General features: G+C 44.6%; 3 protein-coding genes and 2 non-coding genes across 10 annotated transcripts in view; 3 read left to right on the top strand and 2 right to left on the bottom strand.

Moving 5' to 3' along the window:
* The window catches only part of srpk2 (SRSF protein kinase 2), a 54,603-nt gene extending 40,952 nt beyond the window's left edge, over positions 1 to 13,651 (bottom strand). For 3 of the 5 annotated variants that reach the window (XM_019893354.1, XM_019893352.1, XM_019893356.1), the window contains exons 1-3: positions 13,565 to 13,651; positions 11,377 to 11,565; positions 11,091 to 11,157 (exon numbers count right to left, since the gene is read on the bottom strand). In XM_019893354.1, coding sequence (XP_019748913.1) covers positions 11,091 to 11,157; positions 11,377 to 11,392 — 83 coding nt within the window. In that variant the 5' untranslated portion in view covers positions 11,393 to 11,565; positions 13,565 to 13,651. Of the gene's footprint in view, positions 1 to 4,099; positions 4,722 to 11,090; positions 11,158 to 11,376; positions 11,580 to 13,564 lie in introns of those variants that run through there. The other 2 variants (XM_019893353.1, XM_019893355.1) reach the window with 2 other exon arrangements.
* On the top strand, positions 10,497 to 10,569 carry trnak-cuu (transfer RNA lysine (anticodon CUU)). The gene has a single exon. It is a non-coding gene; the product is annotated as a tRNA-Lys (tRNA).
* trnat-agu (transfer RNA threonine (anticodon AGU)) lies at positions 12,311 to 12,384 on the bottom strand. Its single transcript has one exon. It is a non-coding gene; the product is annotated as a tRNA-Thr (tRNA).
* Positions 13,652 to 13,847: 196 nt separating the features above from the next.
* pus7 (pseudouridine synthase 7) lies at positions 13,848 to 21,752 on the top strand. Of its 2 annotated transcripts, XM_019893357.1 has the most exons (17): positions 13,848 to 14,104; positions 14,915 to 15,208; positions 15,290 to 15,374; positions 15,817 to 15,945; positions 16,023 to 16,164; positions 17,461 to 17,478; positions 17,688 to 17,799; positions 18,197 to 18,274; positions 18,360 to 18,488; positions 19,526 to 19,651; positions 19,729 to 19,790; positions 19,876 to 20,036; positions 20,121 to 20,247; positions 20,326 to 20,427; positions 20,611 to 20,740; positions 21,055 to 21,146; positions 21,278 to 21,752. In XM_019893357.1, the coding sequence occupies exons 2-17, from the start codon at positions 14,925 to 14,927 to the stop codon at positions 21,412 to 21,414; spliced, it is 1,914 nt and encodes a 637-aa protein (XP_019748916.1). In that variant the 5' UTR covers positions 13,848 to 14,104; positions 14,915 to 14,924; the 3' UTR covers positions 21,415 to 21,752. The 2 variants fall into 2 exon arrangements, with proteins under 2 accessions (XP_019748916.1, XP_019748917.1); XM_019893358.1 differs by lacking the exon at positions 17,461 to 17,478 and having other exon boundaries at positions 13,850 to 14,104.
* A 1,546-nt stretch (positions 21,753 to 23,298) lies between these two features.
* aplnr2 (apelin receptor 2) lies at positions 23,299 to 25,163 on the top strand. Its single transcript, XM_019893390.1, has one exon. The coding sequence runs from the start codon at positions 23,452 to 23,454 to the stop codon at positions 24,715 to 24,717; it is 1,266 nt and encodes a 421-aa protein (XP_019748949.1). The 5' UTR covers positions 23,299 to 23,451; the 3' UTR covers positions 24,718 to 25,163.
* The last annotated feature ends 177 nt before the right edge of the window (positions 25,164 to 25,340 follow it).

Below are 25,340 nucleotides of genomic sequence, written 5' to 3'. Positions count from 1 at the left end.
CATGACCCTAAACAAATTAAGCATAATGAAATGGATGGAAGCAACAAGATAAAGTGGCGATCGGAGACTCTGGTGCGCGAATCCAGTCCACTGTATCTCATGACAGATATGAAGATTTGTGCACACGCACGGCGCTTGTGCCAGTTTGAAGGGCCAGGCGTAAGGGCGCCTGATTGGACTTGGCACGCCATCGGAAGCTACCTGAGTCATCCTGTCTGCTGCGCGGCTCGCGGCAATGCCTGTCAGATCGAGATCTTTCAAGGCTCGCACGCTTAAGGGCCTCGGTCCGCTTTCATCTAAATAGAAGTAAGGTCATAAATCGGAGTGGTGCCTAGACTTACAAATTTGATTTGTTCTGCGACGATGCTTGTAACACAAAACAGGTGTGTTTCGTTATGCTAGCTCGTGGTTGTTTTCAAAATATACGACATTGTATGTTATGTCACTGTCTAGTAAGAGTGCTAATTGACGTTTGGGGTACTGTAAGCCCTTGGCCTATTTTCAGTTCGCTGCCAACATCTAGTGTTTGTATCTCAAATTTTTGCTTGTAAGTCAAAGCATCTAATACGGTGAACGACGACTCATCTCTCCAACAGACAGCCAAGGTGCCACCGTACGCTGAAACAATCCACGCCATTCATGCTTTCTGTTTTTAAATGACAACTGAAGATCAGAAAATAAAAAAAGCGCGTTATATTTGATCAAACAAAAACACAAAAAAAAGGCAAAAAAATGTACCAATTTTACCCAGTTCAATTCCAAGCTCAGATGAAAAATACTATTTGAAAAATAGCCACCGGAATGAGTATGATTTTAAATTATATGGTCACATTTATGTGACCCAGACGTTTGCTTACGAGCTTAAGTCAAGATGCATTAGCTTGTTAGCCGCCACAATTGGACAACCAAGACATAACATAAATACAGTTCCACTCATATCACGACACAATGTTTGATTTAAAAAAAATAATAATAAATAATAATAATAATAATAACACTGTTGTTAAAGTGTTTTGTTCGAAGTATCTTACTCTACATGAGGCTACTAAAAATAATGGACGACTCATCTCTCCAACAGACAGCCAAGGTGCCACTGTACTCTGAAACAATCCACACCATTCATTCTTTCTGTTTTTAAATGACAACTGAAGATCAGAAAATAATAAAAGCAGTTATATTTGATCAAACAAAAACAAAAACAAAAACAAAAAAAAAGGCAAAAAAAATGTACCAATTTTACCTGTAAAAATGTACCAATTTTTACAGTTCAATTCCAAGCTCAGATGAAAAATACTATTTGAAAAATAGCCACCGGAATGAGTATGATTTTAAATTATATGGTCACATTTATCTGCCCCAGACGTTTGCTTACGAGCTTAAGTCAAGATGCATTAGCTTGTTAGCCGCCACAATTGGACAACCAAGACATATAACATAAATGCAGTTCCACTCATATCACTACACTCATATCACTACACAATGTTTGATCTCAAAACTAAATAATTGTATAGTATCACCTGAAAAAAGTGGTATTTTTTTGTAATTGAATGTATCAAGGAGAAATGATACGGATTCAAAACAAGTGTATTAATCTTCAAGAAATGTGATTAGAAAGTGTCACAGCAATAATTTAGCCGCATTTACTCCCCGCGTGCCGCGAGATGTTCCGTCATTGGCGTCTTTGTCTGTTATGAAACGGAGCGGCTGAGAATGTTCAATCAGCCGCTTTGTTCGCCTCGTGGCGCTTGTCGATGCGTTAAGAACGACGGTATTTTAGAGGAGACAAAGAAAAAAAACAAAACGCGTTGTCGGGCCACTGCTCGGCGCTCACGGAGGGACGCGTGGAATTGGGTGATCCCACCCCGCAAATGCTGACCCGTGTTGACAGTCTTGCTGAGCAATGTGTCCGTGCTCCCTCCAAAGGACGGTTTGTGTGTAACTGCTGTAGTTGTCCCAACGCGTTTTGTGTTTTATTGTCTGAATGCATCAACTCGGCTCACCGACGGAAGACATGGGCTTCATTTTTTTTTTTTTTTTTCAAAAAACGTGAATGCAACTATGTTCATTAAATATTCAAACATGACTTTGGTGTCTACAAAAACAGAACGACCACACGTGCCATGTAAACATTATTATCATCGATCAACCTAACATGCGTCCGTTTCGTCTTTTTACGGTGGGGCTGACATGATTAAATACTAAAATCGAACCCATCTACTCATCGAATAATCTGATTTTAATTTGCTTTACAAAACCAGTTCCCATCGATTAGTGTTTATTATCCGATCACTGTTTGTTTAGTGATTAAAAAAAAAAAATACTGAGCAACGAATATTATACAATCGGTACTCAGCATTGTTTTCAAAACTGATTCAGTTACTGGCTCTGTCATTGCTTTCCAAAGTAAAAGCAAATGTTGACAAATGACGAGTAGTCGATTAATGGATTTTTTTTTTTTTTAAATTTCAATGAACTTAATATACATTTTAATAGAAACAACCGGTGGGTCAGTGGTTAGCACGTCAACCTCACAGTGCAGAGGTACCGGGTTCAATTCCAGCTCCGGCCCCCCTGTGTGGAGTTTGCATGTTCTGTTGCGGGCCTGTGTGGGTTTTCTCCGGGTACTCCGGTTTCCTCCCACATTCACAAAACATGCGTGGCAGGCTGATTGAACACTCTAAATTGCCCGTACGTGTGAGTGTGAGCGTGGATGGATGTTGGTCTCTGTGTGCCCTGCGATTGGCTGGCAACCGGTTCAGGGTGTCCCCCGCCTACTGCCCAAAGAGAGCTGGGATAGACTCCAGCACCCCCCAGTGACCCTTGTGAGGATGAAGCAGATCGGAAAATGGATGAACGTACGAGGGAAGTTGTGTTTTTTCCAGACAGATACCAGTATGAGATTTCACTCTTTCAGTAGTCACAGATACCAAGTGCCAATACCTGTAATACTCTTGCTATAAAAAAAAAATATCACAATGAACAAAACAATTGTGAACATAACCTTTCTTTCCGATCCAGAATATGATTCGCTGATGTGTCAAACTGGCAGAGCTTTGCGGCAACTACTGCCTCCTTGGCTTTACTCAATGTCAGATTTTTTTTTTTTTTTTGCCTTAAGTATCAGTGGCTGGTATCAGCAGCCTCCATGAGTACTCGGTACTGTACAATCAGGATGGGATCAGGGCAGCCTAAGTGTTTTTTTGGAAACATTACAGTCTTCACTGAACCTAACCAACACTGAATACTTTTACAGACTTTCAATAAGCCAAATAAACAATTCTGTGAATTACCAGTCATCAGTCTTTTTGTCTTCAAAGAACCGAGCATGTTTCGTGAAATGATCTGTTTTTTTTCTTAAAGAGTGAATCCATTAAGTCCTTCTTCCTCACACAGGCGCACTACAAATTTTCTTCAATGTCTACAAAAATCATGAGCGACGTTTTAGATTCATTGAAGACTTGAAGATGGTCTTCGGTGCCCACAAGGACATGTCGGTTGCAGTCTATGAAGGCAACCGGGAGTCCTGAATGTTTACAAAAACACGCACGGCAGGTTCAGCGGCGACTCCGCCGTCCACCGGCAATGAAAGGTGGAAGTTCTTTCTGGCTTTACTGTATGTGACGGTCATGTGATCGGCAAGGTGTACCCCCCCGCCCTCCTCCCACACCTTAAATCAACCGAGAAAGACTTCCAGCACCCCATGACCCTGAACAGGACAAGTAGAAAATGGATGCTTCGTGTGTGTGTGTGTGTGTGTGTGTGTGTGTGTGTGTGTGTGTGTGTGTGTGTGTGTGTGTGCGTGTGTGTGTGTGTGTGTGTGTGTGTGTGTGAGCGAGACAAAGCTCCCCGTCCGTTCTATAAGGATGCTCTGTTCCATCAACGGCATGCGCCACTGCATTGTATTCGTTTTTTTGTTTGTTTGTTAGTTAGTTTGACCCAGACAATGGGATAAAAAAATAAAAAAAAACGAGCAGACGAGTCAAGCCAGCAGGCCTGAAGCATGCAAGGTGCTCACACGGAAACATTCAGGAGGACATGCTGGCAGACACACGGAGCAGAAGCAGGAGGAGGAGGAGGAGGAGGAGGATGACGACGTTACCTTTCCGGGGACGAGGATTTCTCCGAGTTCACTGACATGAGCGGAGCCTGTTAGCCGCTCGCTGGCCGAGGGACCAGAAGCGAACAGGAGAAGTGTTTTTTTTTTTTCCTGGTGTTTGGATCTTGCTGATGTGAGTCTGAGTGAAAGGAGAGGAGAGAATTACTGTCTTCCCCCCTCCTCCCCCCTCCTCCTCCTCCTCCTCTGTTGTCCTCTTTCTCCGAGGAGGATGGAGGACAAAAACGAGCAATGTGCTGAAGATGATGGCAGGACCACCTTTCTTCCTTCCTCCCCTTTCCTTCCTTGTCCGGCTTCACCTTGCCTCGTTCCTGCTCTTTCTCCGCACCTTCCCCCCCCCCGCCCCCGCCCGCCCCTGATCCTGCAGGCCGATGGAAAAAGAGATCCCTCTAAAAAAAAGACGGCGGTCCAGGACTGCCTGCCTGCGTGGCCGTGTTGCTGGTCCCACTGCCAGTGTCGGGCCTTCTGCCGCTCTGCACAACAACAGAGCCCAGAGCCCGGCGGAACATTCCACTGCGCGAGCGTGTGGAGGGGTGTCGCCTTGTGACAGCAACAGGGAAATAAATGCATTTTTTTTTTCCTTCTGGCTCACTCTCTCTTCTCCCCTCCCCTTCCTCCACCTCGGACCTAGTCCCTCCCCCACCTCTCTCTCTCACTCGCTCGCCCTCTCTCCCAATTGCCTTATTACGACATCCTGTATCTCAGGGCAACGCGACACAGATACGTCCCCCCACCCCTGTCCTCCGTTTTCTTCTTCCCTCTCCTCTTTATCTGGCATCCTCACTGCCTTTTCCCTCAACCTCATCTTCATTGCCGCCTCTTTTTTTTTAAGCTTTATTTTCTAGGCAGATGGGTGCACTTTCACATGAGCGATCAGCTCACTGTGAGGTAGCCAGAGGGCGTGCCATGATGTTATTGAGTGTATGGGGGGTGGGGGGGGTATGTCTCCATCCCTCAGTCTGACCTCAATATTAATCTGTGGGTGCACCGATGCGTTTCTATGAAGGTGTGTGTTTGCGGAGTTGGGAGGGAATCCTGAGGTTAATGTGATACTCAAAGTGCATCGTGGGAAGGCCTATAGCAGTGCGACGGGGGGGGCACATAGGACCATGCACTTCCTTAACCAAGATGTAGGACAAAAAAAAAAAAGCATTTTTTTGTAAATCGTACAGAGAAAACATATGAAGTGCAGTACACAAAGTGCACAGACTGAAACAGGGTACACGCAAACCTATAAGCAGAAGTTGCGCATGCCCCCTTCCGATCAAAGTCTCGCAAAGGCCCGATTATCGTATGCCTCTAAAAGATTTTCCTAAATCACAGGTGTCAAAGACAAGGCCTGGGGTCCAGATCTGGCCCGCCAGATCATTTTATGTGGCCCGCGAAAGCAAACCAACGATGTCAACTTTTATGATGCTTCTTAAACCACCTTTCCGAGAATGTGGTTGGAAAGAGATAAGGTCATAAGACAAAACAAGAGCAAGTAGTACGTTGAGCTCATGATCAAACACACGATTGTTTATTGTCATTTGGAATGTGGTGCTCAAAAACAACATCGGACAAAAGCTGCTTCACCAAGTCTGAAGACATAATTCTCGGATTAAATAAAGCAAGTTGTCGTGGTAACTTTTCACGGCACTCATCTCGCCGCTCAATCGCCTCACGAGAATATACCCAAACTTTTCCATGGTATACCTCATAAACAACACCTCAAGTCAAAACACACGTTGCGCTACACAAATTAGTTGAGCTTGTCGGAGGGTTCGTCAAAGAACAGCAAGTAGGTCGCCAATTAACAATTCATTTGTCACCCACTTTCCACTTCGAAGTGAATGCCTGAGTGAAGGACTGTTTATTTTTTTTTCATCTCGTAAAGTGGCGACAACACGATCGAAACAAATATATCGGTTGATGAGAACAACATTTCCAGCCTCGAAGCAACGACATCCGTGTCGCACATGAAAGGACGACATGGTGTCTCTGAGCCAAACTATTATCCTCATTCTGCGCTCATGTAGGCCAACGGCTCCAAGGAACACACTGGCTCTTTACCACAAGAGGAACACTTGTGCCTTTGGGGGGGTAATCTGGGGGGGGGGGGGTTCTTCTGCAGATCTATTTTTACGCACCCACTTTTTGGGTTTCACATGACTGATGAAGAAGTTGGAATCATTTCAGTGAGCAGTTCAACATTGGGGGGAGGCGGGGTAGGCTGACTTTGGGGGTCACGGGCGGGCTACACCCGGGACTTGGTCGCCAGCCAATCGCAGACAGACAAGAGTTAATCGCAATATATGTAAATTTTTTGGGGGGGAACGATGGCCTCTTCCCCACATTCAACATCTTACACCTAAAAGTCACGTCGTACTCTGCTGTCGAGTAAATAAACATCTTTAAGCTATTACATGAGCAACCCAAATTATTAAGGGGAAAAAAACGATTGTGTAGAGTCAGTGGACTCCACACAAATATTTTTTCGGTCCACCTCTAACGGTTGACCCCCCCCCCCCCCTTTTTTTTTTTTTTTTTTTTTAAATACATATTCCAATCACGTGTGCTTGTGACGAGCATCGATGTAAATCATTTCCTGGGTCAGGTCAGGGCGGGGAGTTGAATGCGGGGCCGTTTCGGGACACGGTTGCTCAGTGAGATTCCCCGTGAGGGGAAAACGACACTGAAGAAAACATCCACCCCATCCCGTTTAAAAAAAAACACACACACAAGAAGGCTGCCGCGTACATACATCCATGTGCAAATTTCAAGATGACGAAAGACAAGAGAGGAGGGGCGGAGAAAGAGAGAGAGGATGACTCTCATGAGCAGTGATATTATTTTCGGAGCCAGTATTGAGGCTGCCGCGAGCTATCTTTAAGCGGCCTACTTCTCCATACTGCCTGGTGGATGCTGGCTGGGGAGAGATGGATGCGCGCGCACGCGCAATTCTGGACACACAACGATTGCAATGACTCAAAGCAAGACAAACAGTGGTCAGGGCATTGCTCTTTTCGCTCCCGTCACGCTGGATGTGCTCACGTCAGCAGCTGTAATGTCTAATTACTGCACACTGCCCTCAAGTGGGAAAAGATTCGCATACGCACACAGACGCAACACACACACACACACACACACACACACACACACAAGGTAGGAGTCATCATGTGTGTTCAAATTGAAAAACGGAAGGATGCAAAGGGGGCGGTTAGACATGCTTCGACTACAATTTATCTCACGCACTAAAACCAATCCATTATTCTAAATAAAGAAGTGAAGCAGTTAAGACGTTTTTATTTTCTTTAAAAAGACTAACGGGTGGTAAAGCAAAGAGAGCAAAGAAAGAGTCATGGAGTTCCCGGGGGTTTTTTGGGGTGCCCAGCCCACTAGAATTGATCGGCCGATGTATGATTTGAGATCAGCACAGCTTTTGAGTAGAGGATAGAAACAGGGCTGAATCTTGGCTGACTAAATCAACTATGAGGGAGAGTAATGCCATCATGTTGGAAGCCTGACAAGTTTTGGTGCCTCACGTTTGGACAGAGTATGTCATATTTGTATGGTATAAACAGTGTCTAAGTTGTAGGACTTTTGGAGAATTGTTTTTTATCTCTTCCATTTTAAAAGTTAATATGAACTAATTTGAAATGAAAACATGACACAGTTCAAGTAACAAATGACAAACCCCATGTAAGAAAAAAAAAAGGAAAGAAAAAGCCACTGATGTTCCAATCGAGTCATGCGGTGAGTCATCATTGCTGACAGGGCATTTCTTGAAATTATTACTCTGCCATCACTACCCCTTTCTTGGTTTTGCTTTTGTTGAAGTATAATTGGTAATATTACAAAACAAGAAAAATATATTGGCATCAAAGCCACTGTTTTGCTTGCATTTTTCTTTTCACAAAGAGCTCATTTTCTCCACTTTCTGGCCAGAAACCAGTTGGTCATCATGAGTAAGTAGTGGGCTTGCTCAAGGACGCCTCAAGTGCGCACGCCAAATGAGGGAGGAATCAAACCTGGGCACTTGAGTCATCCATCCAGCCCTTTTGTGTGGAGAATTCCGTTGTCTGCGGTGACAGGAAAGATCTACATAATGTCCTCATCCGTTTACAAATGTGGGTCATCATTCTGCTTGCAGACAACAGCAGCAGCATGTTATGGAACACAAGGGGATGATGGGGCTGGGGGAAGAGTCATGGCACTTCACCTGCTGAGTAAGTGCTCATTACCTTGCTCAGGATGGATGCCACAACACAGGAGTTTGTTTACACGCCGCACATCATTGCGTACCCCTCCCGAAAAGAAATAGGGGGAGTAAGTAAGTCTACAGTGTGAAATTATGGAGGGCTCACGCGATATTTATGAAGTATTATTTCAAAATGGAGACAGTGCAGTGAGTTTTACTTGCGGTCTACAATGCACTGCTGCCCCCTAACGGTTAGAACGAGGAATGCAAACACAACAAGTATCAAATATTGATTCCAACGTCCCCTTTGCACGTTTACACACAAATAAACACACGTACAGACGCGTTTAACTTCTCGTAAGTAGGCTGCAAACAAGGAATCAGCAGAGACGGAGCGGTTCGAAGTGAGGAGAATGAGTATCGACTGTGTTATCCCCGTGCCGGCATTCATCATTGTTGGTACGCGGAGAATTGCTGTTTAAATGCCTGCCGGTCCAATCGATAAAACAATAAGCCCGGATACGATTTGCCACCCCCAATTTTTTTTTTTTTTTTTTTTGAAGCTTCTCCTGCAGTTGCCATTACAGCAGCGTGACAATGCATAACACTTTTTGTGGCTCTCTGGGATTGATTTCACTTATTCCGGCCGCAATCATTTCAGCCCTGACTAGTGTGCTGCCTAAATGTGCTGCCATAGAAATCCAATTAAAAAGAACATAAATGCTTCCTACCAAGAATCTTGCCAACTGCGAGCTGCTTGCTCCCAAAATTCTTCCATCCAATCACTGAGCTGCTTCCTACTATTTTGGCCAATCACTGAACGACCTGACAATCAGAATTCATCCAACCAATCCTGGTACTGCATATTACAAACATTTGTACAACTTATCCCTAATTAACATTCGTACAACTAATCACGAAGATAAATTCGACCAACAAATTGCCGAGCTGACTTTCAACCAATCGTTCCTCTGGCGAAATGCATCTTACCAATGTCTGCCATTATATGCCAAAGATTTGTGTGATTTTTTTTTTAAACCAAAACGTCATCGTCTGTTGTTGCTTGATTCCAAGAAGGGTTGAATTATTGATCATTTCACTTTCTCATTTGATTTCAAATCGAAGCGTTACTTTGAGTCAGGAATGGGATCTTTAATGCTCCATTGCCCGACTAGTTGGCGTCCTACATGGGCTGCCATGGAAATGCCACCAAAAAGACCACACCAGCATTGTTTCGAGGGTTTTTGTAAAGGGTGCAGGCCAACTTACCGCCACTGAACCAACAACGGAAGGCTGTTGATAAAAAAAGACGAAATGACTCCCCTTGTCCCGACTAGCGAGTACAATCACGTCAACTGACTGAGGCTCGCTGCAGTATTTCGGCCTGCGAGAGAACGTGTTTCCATGGCAATGAGCACAAAACACACACACACACACACACACACACACACACACACAGTAAACGGTACGGTGGGACGTTATTTCAGGGAGTAGTTTTAAAGCAGTAAAGGCAGATGGAATTAAGTTGCGATAAGAAACCGCAGACCAAACATAGCGACTCGGTTTCATCACGATCGGTAGGCATTTTAGTGCCCATTCAATGCTGTCATAGCTCACTACGTCCTTTTACTTTATCCATTTCAGCTCTAATTGCCCACCGAGTCGCAACAGATTTTAGAAATTACTTTGATTGCGTTTGAGGTAATACCAAAATAATCGGCTGTGATGCACTCGACCAGAATTCCTCCGTCTGATCACTGAGCTTCAGAATTTGTCGGAGCAGTTGGCCAGATGACTGAGTGGCCTCTTATCAAGATTTGGCTAATTGCCGACTTGTATTCAATTAGTACTTTTCCAACTAATCGCTGGGCGTCCAAACTTTGGCAACTCATAACATAAAGTCTAAAATGAAAAATCTGTGATATCCAGAAATTACACATTAAGATGAGTTCAATAGAAGGCATTGAAGAATCAATTGGACAATTTAGAGCAGACAGAGCCAACAGTGATAAAATTTATCTTGATGATTGATTATGGTTATAATGTAATATCTAAGGAGGAACTATTCATGTCAAATACATTAACTTGTTTTTTCCAATATAATACATTTGTTTTTATGATTTATATCATTCGAACTCAGATCTTGAACCTAAAATGGTTTTTGCTAACTTGAATTTAGCTAGCTGTTCCCTAGCGTGCACAGGCCGGCTAGCTCAGTCGGTAGAGCATGAGGCTCTTAACTTCAGGGTCGTGGGTTCGAGCCCCACGTTGGGCGAGACTTAAGCTTTTCTTGAGGATTGTTTTAGTTTTAACATCTCGTCGTACGTTTTCTTTGAAATCTGTTGGTTTAGGGGTGATTCCAACACAGTGACATCACAAGAGTATGACCAAAACACATCGCTTCCTGTAGGTGTCACTGGTTGACGTCACGCCAAACCCAACCCGCCAAAGCGGGCCCCTACTCACTCCACGCACACGCGCACACACACACACACTGCAATTTGCATGCACTTTACACAGCCACTGCAGACACTGATAAGAGTCTCCACACCAGAAGGACACACACGTAGCACCGAGACTAACGTTGACATGTCAAGTAATTGAGGAAAAAAGCTTTCTTCTTTCAAAATTCTGCTCAATGTGCACAGCTGTAGAGTGTGTCAACCCAGTCGCAACTTATCTGCAACATCCAAAGGTGCGCGCGGTGTCGTGCACAGACGAACCCGCGTCAAACGCACCGAACGGCGACAGACAAACGCTGCCCCACACCCCTCAAGCTCACACAGCTCCGCTTACCTCCGATGATGAGCCGGCTTCTCCTTCTTCCCCTTCGGCCTCCTCTTCCTGGACTGCATGACCAACACTAGTGGGATGACACCGAGCAGGGCATGAGCGACGTCCCAATGCGAGGGGAAAGGGTGCAAGGAAGCAGGGGATGAGAAGGAAGAGGAGAGAACACACGTCAAACCGAGGCATGAATCTACGGCGCCACATCCGGTTCGATTGTGCGCAAAATTCAGGCGCAAAAGCGAGGAAGCGATGAAGTCTGGAGTTGAGAGGCTTTGCGGCGAGATCAACGCACCTTTCCTGGATATCATGGTTTTCCTCCTCTTTCTCTCTGGGCAGTAGCAGCCAGCACAGACACGCACACTCTTACATCCACACTGTGCTTTTTCCCTTCTTGGCTCCCTCTGCAGGTCAAAATGGGAATTGCGTGCAACAACAACTCGACTCCAGTGTGATTCGGGGGCGATTGTGGAATTTCAGGATGCTTGAACCGCAAACAGAATGTTGAATTAACACAACTCGCCTTAATAAGGGAACATATGAAGTACAGTACAAAGGTCCACCATTGTATTTGCTTTTTCAGCATTGAAAAACCCACACAATTTCAGGTCAACGCTCACAAATTCACGAAAGCCCCTATTGAACTGAGCGGCGAACATTTGCGACTGTTGGCTAAGAGCGCAAAATGTGAAGAGAAAAAAAACTCCGAAAATAACCCCATAACTGGTATCATAAATTTCTTTGCCACGTGCATTTAACATCTAATTATTCGTTTGCCATTATTTGTAAGGGTAATGTTGTAAAATTTGTTTCGAATTACACCAAACTGTCGGTGCATTTTTACTTTATTTGCAGTATGGCTCGTTTCCTACCACAGATAACAGGGATTACTGTAATGACTTTAGAGCACTTGAATGTCAGCAGTGATTCCCAAACTACTCTGTGGCGGCTGTAGACTTTTGCAGCGCTGTGCATTCTACAAGCTTTGGAAAGAAAATAAACTGCGGCACATACCCGCACTTTCAAAACAACTGAGATGGCATTAGTTTAGACATTTTAAAAGAGTACGTTCTCAAAATACATTTTGGTCTCTAATGGCCACTGTACTTTCCGTTAACGTTCCTGCATTACTTTTCCCTCAATTTAGTTTGCATTCTCGATAAAGACACTTCCCAAACTCAGCACAGACTTGCTCATCGAAAGAGGAAAAAAATACAAGAAAAAAAAAAAGGCACCGCTGGGATTCGAACCCAGGATCTCCTGTTTACTAGACAGGCGCTTTAACCAACTAAGCCACGGCGCCGGTGCAGTGACTGACCGCATATCAGTTTATATCTTACACAACTACCAAATTCACGTCAACATTTTGTTTGTATGACGTACGTACTAACAAGCACATATGTGCAGGCTGCTTAACGCTAATGATTTTCACTTGTATTTTGCCAAATAGAAACAACGTTATAGACTATGGCATTGATAAGTGCGAGTACGACAGAACTTGCATGGCGAAGCAGGAGTGTCGTAAAGCCGAACGAATTTGCAGGTCTCTTATCAAATCTGTGAAGACTGCTGGCGGAATCACAGTTAAAGAGGCCAAAACATAATATTTATCAAACCCAATTCAGGCTATCCGTCAAAACCCACGTGTACTATTCAAAAGTAAAAAGGTACTGGTTTGCCAGACTCGACCATCTGGCTCCCCTTGTTACTCTGTTCCTCCACATTTCATTCAGAAGGTTCTTCCGAGTATTGGTACATCGGTTTTGGCCATGATCAACAGCAGTCTCTCTTCTGGCATTGTTCCTCAGTTTAAACATGCTGTAGTGCAACCCTTGCTCAAGATGTACTGTCAAATTTTAGGCCCATTTCCAAGCTGCCTTTCATTGCAAAAATTATGGAAAGATTGGTGCACGTGCAGTTAAAAATGTTCTTGGTTGAACATTACGTTTTGGAGGTCTTCCAGTCAGGTTTCAAGATGATGCATAGCACAGAGAAGAAGACAGAAGTGATGGTGTTTGGTCCCAGTGGCCTTTGTACATCCCATCCCGTAGACTTTCACTCAGCATGAGACTTGATTTTTGCTGTTTTTGTGCTTTCTACTGACTTTGCTATTTATTTATTGTTTTATTGTTGGTTGTCGTATGAATTATTTTTGCTCCATGTAAAATACTTTGTATACAGCGAGGGTTGTTTGAAAGTGAGTTGAGTTGGGTTGAGTGTAAGACTTCCGCCCCCACCCAAGATGTAAACTTTGGGCCGAAGTACTTCTTAACGTCAGCGGGCTTTTTTTTTTTTTTTGACAATAGTATGGTCGCTTTCTTTACGTTGACTCTCCTGCGTTATGCCCATGTGTGGTAGTATTTTAAATTGTAATTATTCCAGCACTTAAAATGTGTTGGAAAAACGTTAAATATTCTTTCAAGGGAGACAAAATAACGGTAAGCCGTAAACGAGTCGCCTCTGTCGCTAATATCTTCACTCACCCGTCGATGCGCATTCTACTGCTTTACAGACAAGTATAGCCTCATAGCTCGTGAATCGGATACTCGAGCTCACGATCAACGTAATCTGGTTGATTTTGCACCAATTACTCAAGCATCTTAGTCATAGAAACACATTTTTGCGTCACGTGAGGGTAACGTGGACGTCGCGTGCTTTGATCTCGCCTTTTTTAGCTCTCTAAACGAGTATTTTTTTTGTGGTGGGCGGGGTTTGTGGTAAACCCCGGAAGTAAATATGCTCATGCGCACGTTTACACACACGTGTTCTGTTGTAGAATTGCTCGCTTGATGCTGACCTGTGTACACAGTCAGGTAGTTCGAACTAGCGTATAGGGATAAAGCGATTTTAGTTCACTTAATTCACTGTTGATATTTATTCTTGGCCAGGAAAAACATTGCTAACAGTAGATAACCCTGCCAAAGCGTTAGGTACTCCATTCGAGCCGTGTTTGGGTACCTTGTGCTGAACTTCACGGATGCTAAGCTACTCATCTGACATTTACACCTAACACGTCTTAAAAGGTAAGTGGGAAGCTTGTTTTAGAAACTGCACATATTTGTCTTAAGCTATTCTACCATTTGTTGAACATTAGGTGTTAGACAAAAAACAAACGTTATGTCATCTCTGTCCATTGACTCAAAGTAAACCTGAACATTTTTTGTTATCAATATACATAACAGATACCAGGATTTGTAATACCTGTGTAAATCCTCCATTGATCGAGAGTTATAGAACACTTTGCACACACTGATTCTTGTCTTGCTGAAATGCCTGTCTTGTGCAAGCCCTCATGATACCCCAAATACGACTCAGCCAATGGTGAGTCCGGCTTTCGTTACCACGACGACCAAGGGCAGAGTCTGAGCATTGCAACTACAGTGGCTTTGTGCGTCAGCTCACCTCTCTTGATTTTGCTGACAACAGTATGCGTAACAGCAGGGCTGAATCTCTCCAATGAGTTGCGTGTAACAGTGGTTTGTCTCTCGCCAGTGAGGGCGCATTAAACAACCTCTTTCTCCTCACTCGGCGGTCTGGCTCGCATCCTCTCATCAGCAAGCTGTGCCCGACTGCTTGCCACTTCCTACAAGCGAAAGCAGAGCCCTGAGTTTGTTTTTGTCATTGGGCTAAAATATATTTTTGCCCAATTAAGGTAAGATAAGAAAACCTTTAATAGTCTCACAATGGAGAAATTAACAGCCAACCTACAATTTTCTAAATTCCATTTGAGTTTCATGGAAAGTTTCTAATCTTATTTTTGCCACCCCAGTGACGACAAAAAATGGATCTGTCACAATCCCCCCTTTGAAAACTAACTTCCATTCTAGTCCCAGCTTGCTTACAATGGATGAATCCAAGCCTGCGCCAGCTCCAGTCCACCCCGGAGAGAAGAGAGGCTGCCCGGAGGATGAGGAAGATGAAGCGGCTATGACCAAAAGAGCCAGAGTTGAGGAGGAAAATGAGAATGGAGCTCGTCGAGCAGCGATAAGCGATGGTGAGGAAGAAGAGGAAGATGGCAGCGGCGAGTCATTTGCCGACATGATGAAGCACGGCCTCATCGAGCTGGATGTGGGCATCTGCAAATATGTCAGCGATCACGAGGGCTTCTCTGGAATCCTCAAGGAAAGGTTTGTCCTCGAAACTCACACCCTTTTCTTCCATCGCCACCTTTCTCGCACAGCTCTTGATTTGTCATCCTTTTTACTCAGATACTCCGATTTTGTGGTGCATGAAATCAGCAAAGAAGGAAAGATAGTGCACTTAGATGACCTCTCCATTCCTGAAGAGGTTCAGGTAAGCAAAACATCAACATGTTACCCTCTGGTTGAAATGATTGAAGTCGAGTGGATTTGCCGAGTATGGCTTTGCTTATTACCCTGACGGCCGGGGGTTTCGGGCAAAAGCGAATTTAGTGACTTTTCAGAGTCTTCTAGCAACTATAATTTCAAAAATCAAACTAGCGACAAATATAGTGATTCTCACTCCAGCTCTTATTACCTTTTGACTCTGGAATGATAATAAAGTCTGCCTGGAAATTATGCTAGTTCTCCGTCTAGCATCAATGTCAAGTCCTGGGAGGAAGAACTTGGGGGGGTAGGTTGTTATGTAACTTCGCTATATTGTCAAGGTACAATTTGCAATATTCAGGATGGCTCGCTCGCTCCATTGTGTTCGGGACTATTTATTATTGATTTTATTTTTTTACACAACAATGTGTGTGTGTTCATCCAATCAGGAAGCAGCATCATCAGCACCAGGAGAAGAAAACCCAACAACCGATAGCAGCGTGTTGACCGACGAGCAGAAGAAGCAGCTCGAGGAGCTGCAGCTGTTCAAGAACAAAGAGAGCTTCGTCTCCATCGAGGTGACTCTACGCCGGCTGGATCCTTATGCCGGGTTAGCGCCGGGTCTTAAAAGCCCCCCTTTTTATGTATTTTATAGGGGGATGAGTCGAAGGATAAGCGGACACTGGTACACAAAGCCATCAAAACTCAATTCCCCGGCCTGGAGACAAAGACGGAGGAGAAAGATGGCCGCAAGTTCATCGTGGCCTACCACGCTGCTGGAAAGAAGGCTCTGGCCGGTGAGTGGAGACATCAAATCACAAATGAAGTGCGACCACCAAGGTCCAACACAACCATATAGTTTGCATTTCAAAACAATGCTTCCCATTGGAGATACTGGAAATCTGCTCAACATTTTAAGATCACAAAATCAAGTCATACAATGGTGACTTTCTAGATTGTTTGACTTTCATGGTTTCAATGTACAATGTACGACACAATGTATACATTGGCCGACATTTGTTAAGAAATGAAATGGCATGTGCATGACGATAAAGCTGGATTACACCGCAGGTCAAAGTGTCCAATCGCGATTTTAATGCCTGGACTTGATATTTTTTAGCTGTCCGTTTCCATGTACATCTCAAGTAATGGCTACAATGATTAATTGAATAACTAAAAAAAAAAAAAAAAAGATCAAAGCAAAATCTCTACCTCGACGCTTCTTTGGGCTAAGTTTTGGCGCGATAGCGGGGAGCTAGGACGAAAGAGCCGGTAAAAGATAAAGACAAAGAATCTCCTGAACTGAGGATCGTTTCACACTTTAACAAGGAAGATGAAGTGCAATGTGTAACCAGAAGAGCACGTTTACCCTCAACAACTCTAAGGAATGTATCGATGTTAGCTGATTCCACATAGCATACCGAATACTTTCTTTTTTCATTAGAATACAGTTGCTTTGTTGGAAAAATCGTAAGATAATTCAACGGGTTGGCCAGTTAGCTCGACGCGCTAATTAACTGTCACCCATGTCACTTACTCACCCCACCTTTTAAAGCCTTACACCTCAAAGTCGCAGATGCTACAGTAGAACAGAATGTTGTCACCCAAGCAGTCAAAAATAATACCGGCACCTCACGTGTGCACGTTCTCGTGTGACAACTGCAAAATTAAAATCTGATTCAATTGGTCTATTAATCGACTTGATTCTGATTCCGATCTGAAGATAATTCAAATCCATGCGTTTATTTATTTTTGCGCTGCCATGATGTACATGCTAATGATGCCACTCGAGAACAAATCAATCTGAATTGTCGCTTGACCCACTGCGGTGTAAATCCAGCTGACAAGCACTTGCATGAGTCTTCTCAGGATGCCAAACCCCACCACCCCCCACCCCCTCCCGTTGAGCGTCTGATCCAGCTCGCGACGCATCGCTCACTGCGAATGCCCGCCCCGATCCCTTTTCGGTCCGTACGAAGCGCAGTCCAGTCGCGGGTTTGTCTGTGCATGCGGCTCAGCCCCTCCCTCGCTCGCAAACGTCTTATGCTAAGTAACGCTCTTCTATTGTCTATATTTTGCTCTTCTTGGGATAGAGGTGAAGACATCTGCAGGTAAGAAGTTCCTCTCCACACAAGGAAGCTTAGGAGACTCTCGGGTATCAAAGCAGGTTTTGCCATTCTCGTTAAAACAGTTCAAGGCAGAAGTCGACGTTGTTCGGTCAAGGTGAACGTCTCAGATAGGATCTTCCGCATTTCTTTATGTGTGGGTGTTTTTTTTTTTTTCCTCTCTCTCTCTCTCTTCTTCTATGTCTTTTTAAAAGCACCCAGGAAACACTTCTGGCCCAAAAACCGCGGCAGCTTCTGCCACTTTGTGCTGTACAAGGAGAACAAGGACACCATGGACGCCATCAATGTGCTGTCAAAGTTCCTCAGGTACGAGTGATGTTGAAGTTCTCCAATAATATCTTGCAACACGGTGAGACGGGGCGTTTGTTGTTGTTGTTGGTGACCACAGACCAACTTTTTTTTTTTTTTTCGACGAGGACCAGTGTGACGCCTAACCTGTAATTTTTCTAGATTTTTAAATCTTCTGATATCTTAAATCAACTCGCAAAGTACATATTCAAATTTTCATCAATTTCCACCGAATTACTGAGAAATTCATTTTTTCCTTTTTTTATGTATGCTTTTTTTGTCCTGTCAAAGCACTTTGGAAACAGTTGTTACCTGACACTTTGTGGCATTCGTGGGTTTTTTTTTTTTTTGGGGTAATCTAAGATCCACTGAAGCTCCACTGAATTCCCACTGTGATGTTTTGGTGTTTTGTCAGGCTCAGGCCCAACATGTTTTCCTATATGGGCACTAAGGACAAGAGGGCCATCACAGTGCAAGAAATCGCTGTCCTGAAGTGAGTGTGGAACGGGCGCCAGGGCTGATGCGGCTGCCGGATGCGTCGCTCACGCCGGGGGGGTAACGTTCTGTCTGTGTGTCAGGATCACCGCAGAGAGGTTGGCTCACCTCAACAAGTGCCTGATGAACCTCAAGCTGGGAAATTTCTCTTATAAGAATCACCCGCTCAAGCTGGGGGAGCTGCAGGGGAACCACTTTACAGTGGTCATCAGGTATGTGAAACGTTGGGCTTTCGTTTGGCGTATTTATCAGTCCTTGACTGAGTTAATTCCCCATCAATGCCTTCTTAGGTATTCCAGTTCCCATATATTTCTGGATTTTTGCAACACTTGGTGGAACAGATGTGTTCATCCCATATCTTTTGAAAGCAGAAGCACAAGAAATTGTAGTCTGGATTTGTGTTTTTAGTGATGGAATTAATAAAAAAAATTGTAATGCATATTTAGGTAAGTGGCGCCTAATTTTGAGTTGGACCACTTTATTGTCACTCAACTTTTTGAGCACAGTTGAAGTGAAATGCTGTCAATGGCAATCCTCACAAGGATGCCGGTTGCTGTCAACTATTTTTTAATCGAACTCGGTGAAGCAAAGTTATTAAAAAATAATAATAAAAATAATAATTACGCCAGCAGATGTCAGCATTAGACCTCTCTTGGATGAGCTCACTGTGTGTCAGAACAAATTTTCAACTCCTAAACGCGGTGGACCCTTGGAAATGCGACCATTCCAAGCATCTTTTGATTAATCCAAGTGTTTATCACGTTAAATCTACTGCAACACACACACACACACACACACACACACACACACACACACACACACACACACACTACTACATTTTACTACTACCACAACTAGAGTGCAAATAGTTTTTAAAATCTGTCCAATGTACATTTCCTACGCTTGTGATTCATTGTAAATGCGGTTCACATTTGAGGCATCACAAGATCAAAAATGATTATGATCAGAATCGCTGCTGTGTGCTAAATATATCTTTTCCCAAAAAGCGTGTTTTGTGAGTTGTTTTATTTTTCCATCCAAAGTGTTTTACTGCCGATTACTTAACAATGGAATAACAAACATTTTTTATGTGTGATGAAAGAAGAGAATCTAATCCCTCATTTGGTATTAAATGGTCATAAATCACAATATTGGTCTGTCACGAAATGGTCTGTCATTCAAAAAGAAGCTTTATTTTATTTATTTTTTTAAATGGCTGGCATTGAAAGAGCGACTATTTTCACCCCAGGAACATCTCAGGAACCGACGCCCAGGTCCATCAGGCCATGACGTCCCTCAAGCAGACTGGCTTTATCAACTATTACGGCATGCAGCGCTTCGGCACCACGGCGGTGCCCACGCAGCAAGTGGGCAGGTAGCGCCGTGCCACACATCGGCGGCACCTTCGCTCACGCTATATGCTAATAAACATTTATTCTTTTGTCATGACAGGGCCATCCTGAAGAATGACTGGAAGCAAGTGGTGGATTTAATTCTGAAGCCTCGTCCCGGAGGTACTAACGCGTTCCTAATCCGCCCGTAATGGCATTTTTTTGTGGTCCCGCTAATGGTTTCCGTCACACGTCCCCCCCCCTGCAGCTGAGAAAGAATTCTTGGTGCGCTGCAGGGAGGAGTGGGCCAGGACTCAGGACCCCGAGGCGGCCCTGAAGAAGCTACCCAATAAGCGCTGCGTGGAGGGCCAGCTGCTTCGGGGCTTGTCCCAGCACGGCAAAAACAACATCGTCACTGCCTTTGGACTGGTTAGTGATTGTAAATTTAGCCCGAAGGCCCCGTCTTCATGTGCCGTCCTGTGTGGCTTTTTTTTTTTTTGTGTGTGTGTGCAGATCCCCCGAAACAACCGCCTGATGTACATTCACAGCTACCAAAGCGTGGTGTGGAACACCATGGTGAGCCGGCGGATCGACGCCTTCGGGCTTACAGCCGTGGAGGGCGACCTGGTGCTCCGAGGAAGTTAGTATCCGTCCTTGGATCGCCCACTGTGATCATTCTGACCTTTTGACGAGAATCGACGGGATTGTGTCTCTCAAGCCAAAGCGCACATCCTGTCAGAAGAGGAGGCAAAGAGCCACTCCATACATGACATTGTCATGCCGCTTCCTGGCTTCGACGTCATCTACCCCTCCCACCACGGTAAGGCCGCAAAACGTTTTCACTCATTCGCTACCAGCCGTTTTCAGACCCATTTTTGAAACGGCAAGTCTTGAAAAAAAGATGAGGGGGCGGAAAAATAAAAATAAGTACTGGGATTGAATGTATAAAGTGTGAAAATATGTTTTTGGGAGTGAATGTTAAAAATTTGTGTGTGCGCGCCAGTGGGTAAAGGTTACAGAGAGATGCTGAGCGCCGACGGGCTGGACATCGACAACATGCGACACAAAATTAAGGACTACTCGCTGGCTGGAGCCTACAGACGCGTCCTCATCAGGCCCAGCGATGTCAGTTGGTGGGTGCCGCTTTGATCCGCTCTTGAGTTTTTCCTGCCTCGAATGGAAAAAAAAAAAAAGTCAGTGGTTGACTGGAGCAGTGTTTGCCAACCTCTAATCATCTTTTTTTTTTTTTTTTTTTTTTTCAATAACTCAATAAAAATCTCACAACACACTACAAAAATGTCACAGATTGTACCCTGGTGCGTTATTTGAAGTAAGTAGTCTTTGTGAAATTGGATTATTTTCCACAACGCTTTCTTTCCTGGTTAGGAATCATTTACAAATTAAATCGCTTAAAAACTCAGTGCACTCTGTGTCATTTCTGTGTTAGGGAGGTGATCCAGTACGACGACCCCAAGATCTCTCTGGTCCACACCGACTTTGAGAAAATTGAGAAGAAACCAGCGCCGGTGTTCAACAAAGGTCAGGACTCAAAAGAAACATTGCCGTAAACAGCTTTGTACGGTATCTGTAATTGACGTATTGGTAAGTATTGATTTTGAAGGTTTTTGGTTTTGTCTTCTGCTCCTCTCCCCCCCCGCACCTCTGAACAGAAGGGAAGTACCGCGCGCTTCGGCTGGAGTTCTCTCTGCCACCCTCGACGTACGCCACCATGGCCATCCGGGAAGTGCTCAAGTTGGACACCAGCATCAAGAAACAGACGCAGCTCAACACCACCTGGTTCAACTGACACCAGGACGCCGCCGGCCTCATTATTAGGTACTTCTGCCCAAGCCAATTATTTGGCAACTTCCTGTTGGCCACACTCACAGGGTGTAAATCTGACTGGCTTTATTTTGTTGTTGTCGTTTTTCTCTTTTCACAATCGGAAAAGCACCAATAACTGTGTTATTTTAGATGTTTTAGCGTTCTTTAAATCACCTCAGTGCAGAGATCGCTTGTGTATCTGCTTGTGCGGACATTTGAGAATTTTCTTCCTTTTTCTATTTTTATTTTTTTTAATAACATTTGACTGAATGTATGAGCGACTCTGGCAGAGAGGATGGATTAAAATCATTGAGAAGCTGAGTCGGTTTGTATTTTTTTTGGGTGGGGGACATATTTAATACTATATTCTCTATAATGGTCTGGAAGGCTTTGCTCGTGTTTCTAGAGGGCAAAATGTACTGCACTAATACTAAAGAGTACACTGAAAAAAAAGTGAAATTCTGGGAAACCGTGACACTCAACAAAACAGTTCATATTTGTAAAAAAAAAAAAAAATCCTCATGATGTATGAGTTTTTTCTTGTTTTTTTTCTTTAATTTTCACCATGTTTTGCCCTCACATTTTTTTTCTTAAAATCACTATTTTTTGTATTAAGTTTATTCTTGTAATTCAGGCTGGCTCTAATTTACACAGTGAACTTTATTTCATAAAATTACATCTTTTTTTTCCCCCTCATATTATCCCATGTCACATTATGTGGCCTATTTAAATATTTTCATATTTACAAGTAGTCTCATTAAAAAAAAAAAAAAATCCTTTTCCCGATATTTTCTTATTAATTTCCTTGAATCCGATTGTCATTTTTTTTTTTTTTTGGTCATGACTATTGTCGTAATAAGACTCACCTTTTTTTATGAGTAAAAAAAAAACCATTCTTATAAAATTTCTCACAATGATTACCATTCTGATAAAATGTTTTTTTTCAACATTTTCTTCCAACTTTTTTCTCGTCGAAGGACATTCTTGAAATTGTAACTTCTTTTCATGCCAAAAAAAAACGGCAATTGTATATTTTTAATGACTTTAGCTTCGTTTTCTCGTTTTGTTGACTCTTTCACCATTTGGGAGGGAATTGTCACGCCTGCTCTGAATGATACTGTCGGAGTCTCAGGGGGTCTTTTGTGCTGTTTTGATTGCGTGTTGACGAGAAGTGTTTGTCACACATTTGCATAGGCGTGCATTTCGACGCGTTGAATCAGCCTTTTGCATCTGTGTTTGCCCGCGCAAGCAGACTATGGTGGATCCTATTGTGTCTCCTGGGAGGTGTGAGTGTGCTTGAGTTGCAGGAGGAGGGTGGGGGGTGCTGTTTGCTTGTCTCGTAACTCCACCGGTGTGGTCTGCCGTGAGAACGAGTGAGAGGAGGGATGGATCGATGTGGATATTTGTGGGGAGAGGAGAGGAGAGGAGGGGGTCAGCTTGTTTAAAAGATGGACGCCATCTTCACCATGCAAGCATCAGAAGGAAAGCAACTACTGAACACGAGAGAGGCTGCAACGGATTTTGGTTCAACCTGAAGGGGTTTCTGCAGGTAAGTAAAATTAAAGTGCACCTGCTCACCCTTTGAGGACGTTGGTGCATGGGGCCACGATTGATTCACATTTCACCTTCTGCTTCATGCTAAGTTTGTTAGCGTCCGCGTCATGAAATGTGTTGTTAATAACTTTAATTGCTCCTGCTGTACTCAGAAGCCATGTATGGCTGACTACGTTCGGTTTCCTACTCTATGGTTATCATCACACTTTCCGACAGTGGAAATAAAAAGTCTACGCACCCCAGTTCAGATGCCAGGTTTTGTGGTATTAAAAAAAAATGGTCTAAGATGAATCATTGAAGACGAAGATAGTTCTGTAAACTCTTCTTTGTTGAAAATGCAGAAGGCCAATTTTCATCTTAGCAAAACTTTAAATATTTTGTTGCCGTGCAATTTGGAGTTCACTCAACTTTTTGGGGTTTTTTTCAGCGTACTTAGATCAGCTGAGCTAAGCCAAGACGGGCAAACATGAAGTCCAACATGTCAGACGCAGACCCCCTGACATCCCCCTCGCCCTCTCCTTTCTTCCAATGCGACTACACAGACTGGTCTCCCTCCTTCTCCATCATCCCCTCTGTCTACCTGCTGGCCTTTGTGCTGGGTTGCCTGGGCAACGCTCTGGTGCTGTGGGCTTACGTGGACCGAGCCGACGGGAGGAGGCGACATCCCGCAGGATTTCGGAGGCCGTGTTGTCGAACCGACCGGAAGGAGTGTGACGATGCATCCAAGAGCTCCCGCTCTTCATCTCCAGGGCCCCCGCGCCCGTGCCGCTCCCTGACGGACTCTCTGATAGCTAGCTTAGCATTAGCAGACCTCTGCTTCCTGGTCACCCTTCCCCTGTGGGCAGCGTACACAGCCCTGGGGTACCACTGGCCTTTCGGACAACCGCTGTGCCAGCTCAGCAGCTTCCTCACCGCCCTCAACATGTACGCCAGCATCTTCAGCCTGAGCGTGCTCAGTGTGGAGCGCTACTGGGTCCTGACCGGATGCCTTCGCCGCCGCCCGCCCACCCGTCCCGCGTGGCCACTGGCGGGGTTGTGGCTGCTGGCGGGGGTGCTGGCGCTTCCCGGCTTGCTTCTGCGCTCCGTGCAGGAGTCCGACTGGCCGGATGAGTCGGGTTCTCTCGCGTGCCAGATGGACTACTCCATGCTGATCGGAGACGAGCCAGATGAGGAGGAGAGAGAGCGTGCCCAGATGTGGTGGGCTGCCGCCCTGAGCCTCAAATCAACGCTGCTCGGCTTCCTGTTGCCCCTCGTGGTCTTGCTGGTGTGCTACTGTTCCCTGGCCCGCCTCCTCAGCAGACACTTCGGCCGTGGTCCTCGACCCGACCGCCGCCGCCAGCGCAGGCTCCTCAGAGTCATTGTGACTCTAGTGTTGGCCTTCTTCCTGTGCTGGCTGCCTTTGCACGTCAACAAGACTCTGTCCCTTCTCCTGGAGTTCGGGTTTCTGACATACTCTTGCACCTTGGATCAGATGATGCTGGCGGCCCACCCATACGTCACCTGTGTGGCCTATCTCAACTCCTGCCTCAACCCGCTGCTCTACGCCGCCTGCGACCCGTGCTTCCGGAAGAGATGTGGGCGGACGCTCCTGCTGCCGTTTGGGGCGCGGAGGAGAAAGGAAGTGAAAAGAAGGGAGGCGCAGAAGGAGGAGGGGAGCTTCGACGGCCCGACGAGAACACGGGAGGAAACGGCAAACAAGACGCAAGAAGCGGACATTGTCACTGAGGGGTGAACGGACCCGGACAAGACTTGAACAGAATGGAATGGACCGGCACCAACGTTCAAGTTTTGGGCGAACCTTCACCCAGTTCTTTTATCGGGGTATTATAAGGAAGGAACCTAGACCAGAGTCTAGGTTAGGCTCTGGTGTAGGAGTTGGAGGGACAGAGTAGAGGGATAGAAGGTAGAATGAGAGCGAAAACAGCAAGAAATGTATTGGACTGAAAAATTCCTGTTTTGCTCTTCACCACTCTGCTATATTTTTGTCTTAGGAACAGCAATACTGTTATCGAGCCATCTTGACCATGGGGCAGTGATTAATCCATAAGTGTGAGAAATCCCGCCAAATCCGGGATAACGGTCGCTTATGCACGATTATGAACAATTTGCAAACAAGATATGAAGTTTCACAACAAAAAAAACTACTTTGAACATTTTAATTATCCTGTAAATGTGATTTTCAACATTAGCACAATATTGTTTTTGTATGGAAAATAAAAGAGCAAACTTCCAGGTGCCTTTTTATTTTTTTGTTTTTTCTGAAATTTACATTTGTATAATTTACATGTACAATATTATATTCACGAATAATTCAGGAGTTTGTACATATTTGATTGAGAGAGAGAGAATCTCCGA

This window comes from Hippocampus comes, unplaced genomic scaffold (genome assembly GCF_001891065.2).
Source record: "Hippocampus comes isolate QL1 unplaced genomic scaffold, H_comes_QL1_v1.1 scaffold62, whole genome shotgun sequence".
In the NCBI taxonomy this organism is placed as follows: domain Eukaryota; kingdom Metazoa; phylum Chordata; class Actinopteri; order Syngnathiformes; family Syngnathidae; genus Hippocampus; species Hippocampus comes.
This window is presented reverse-complemented; position numbering and strand designations above follow the sequence as displayed.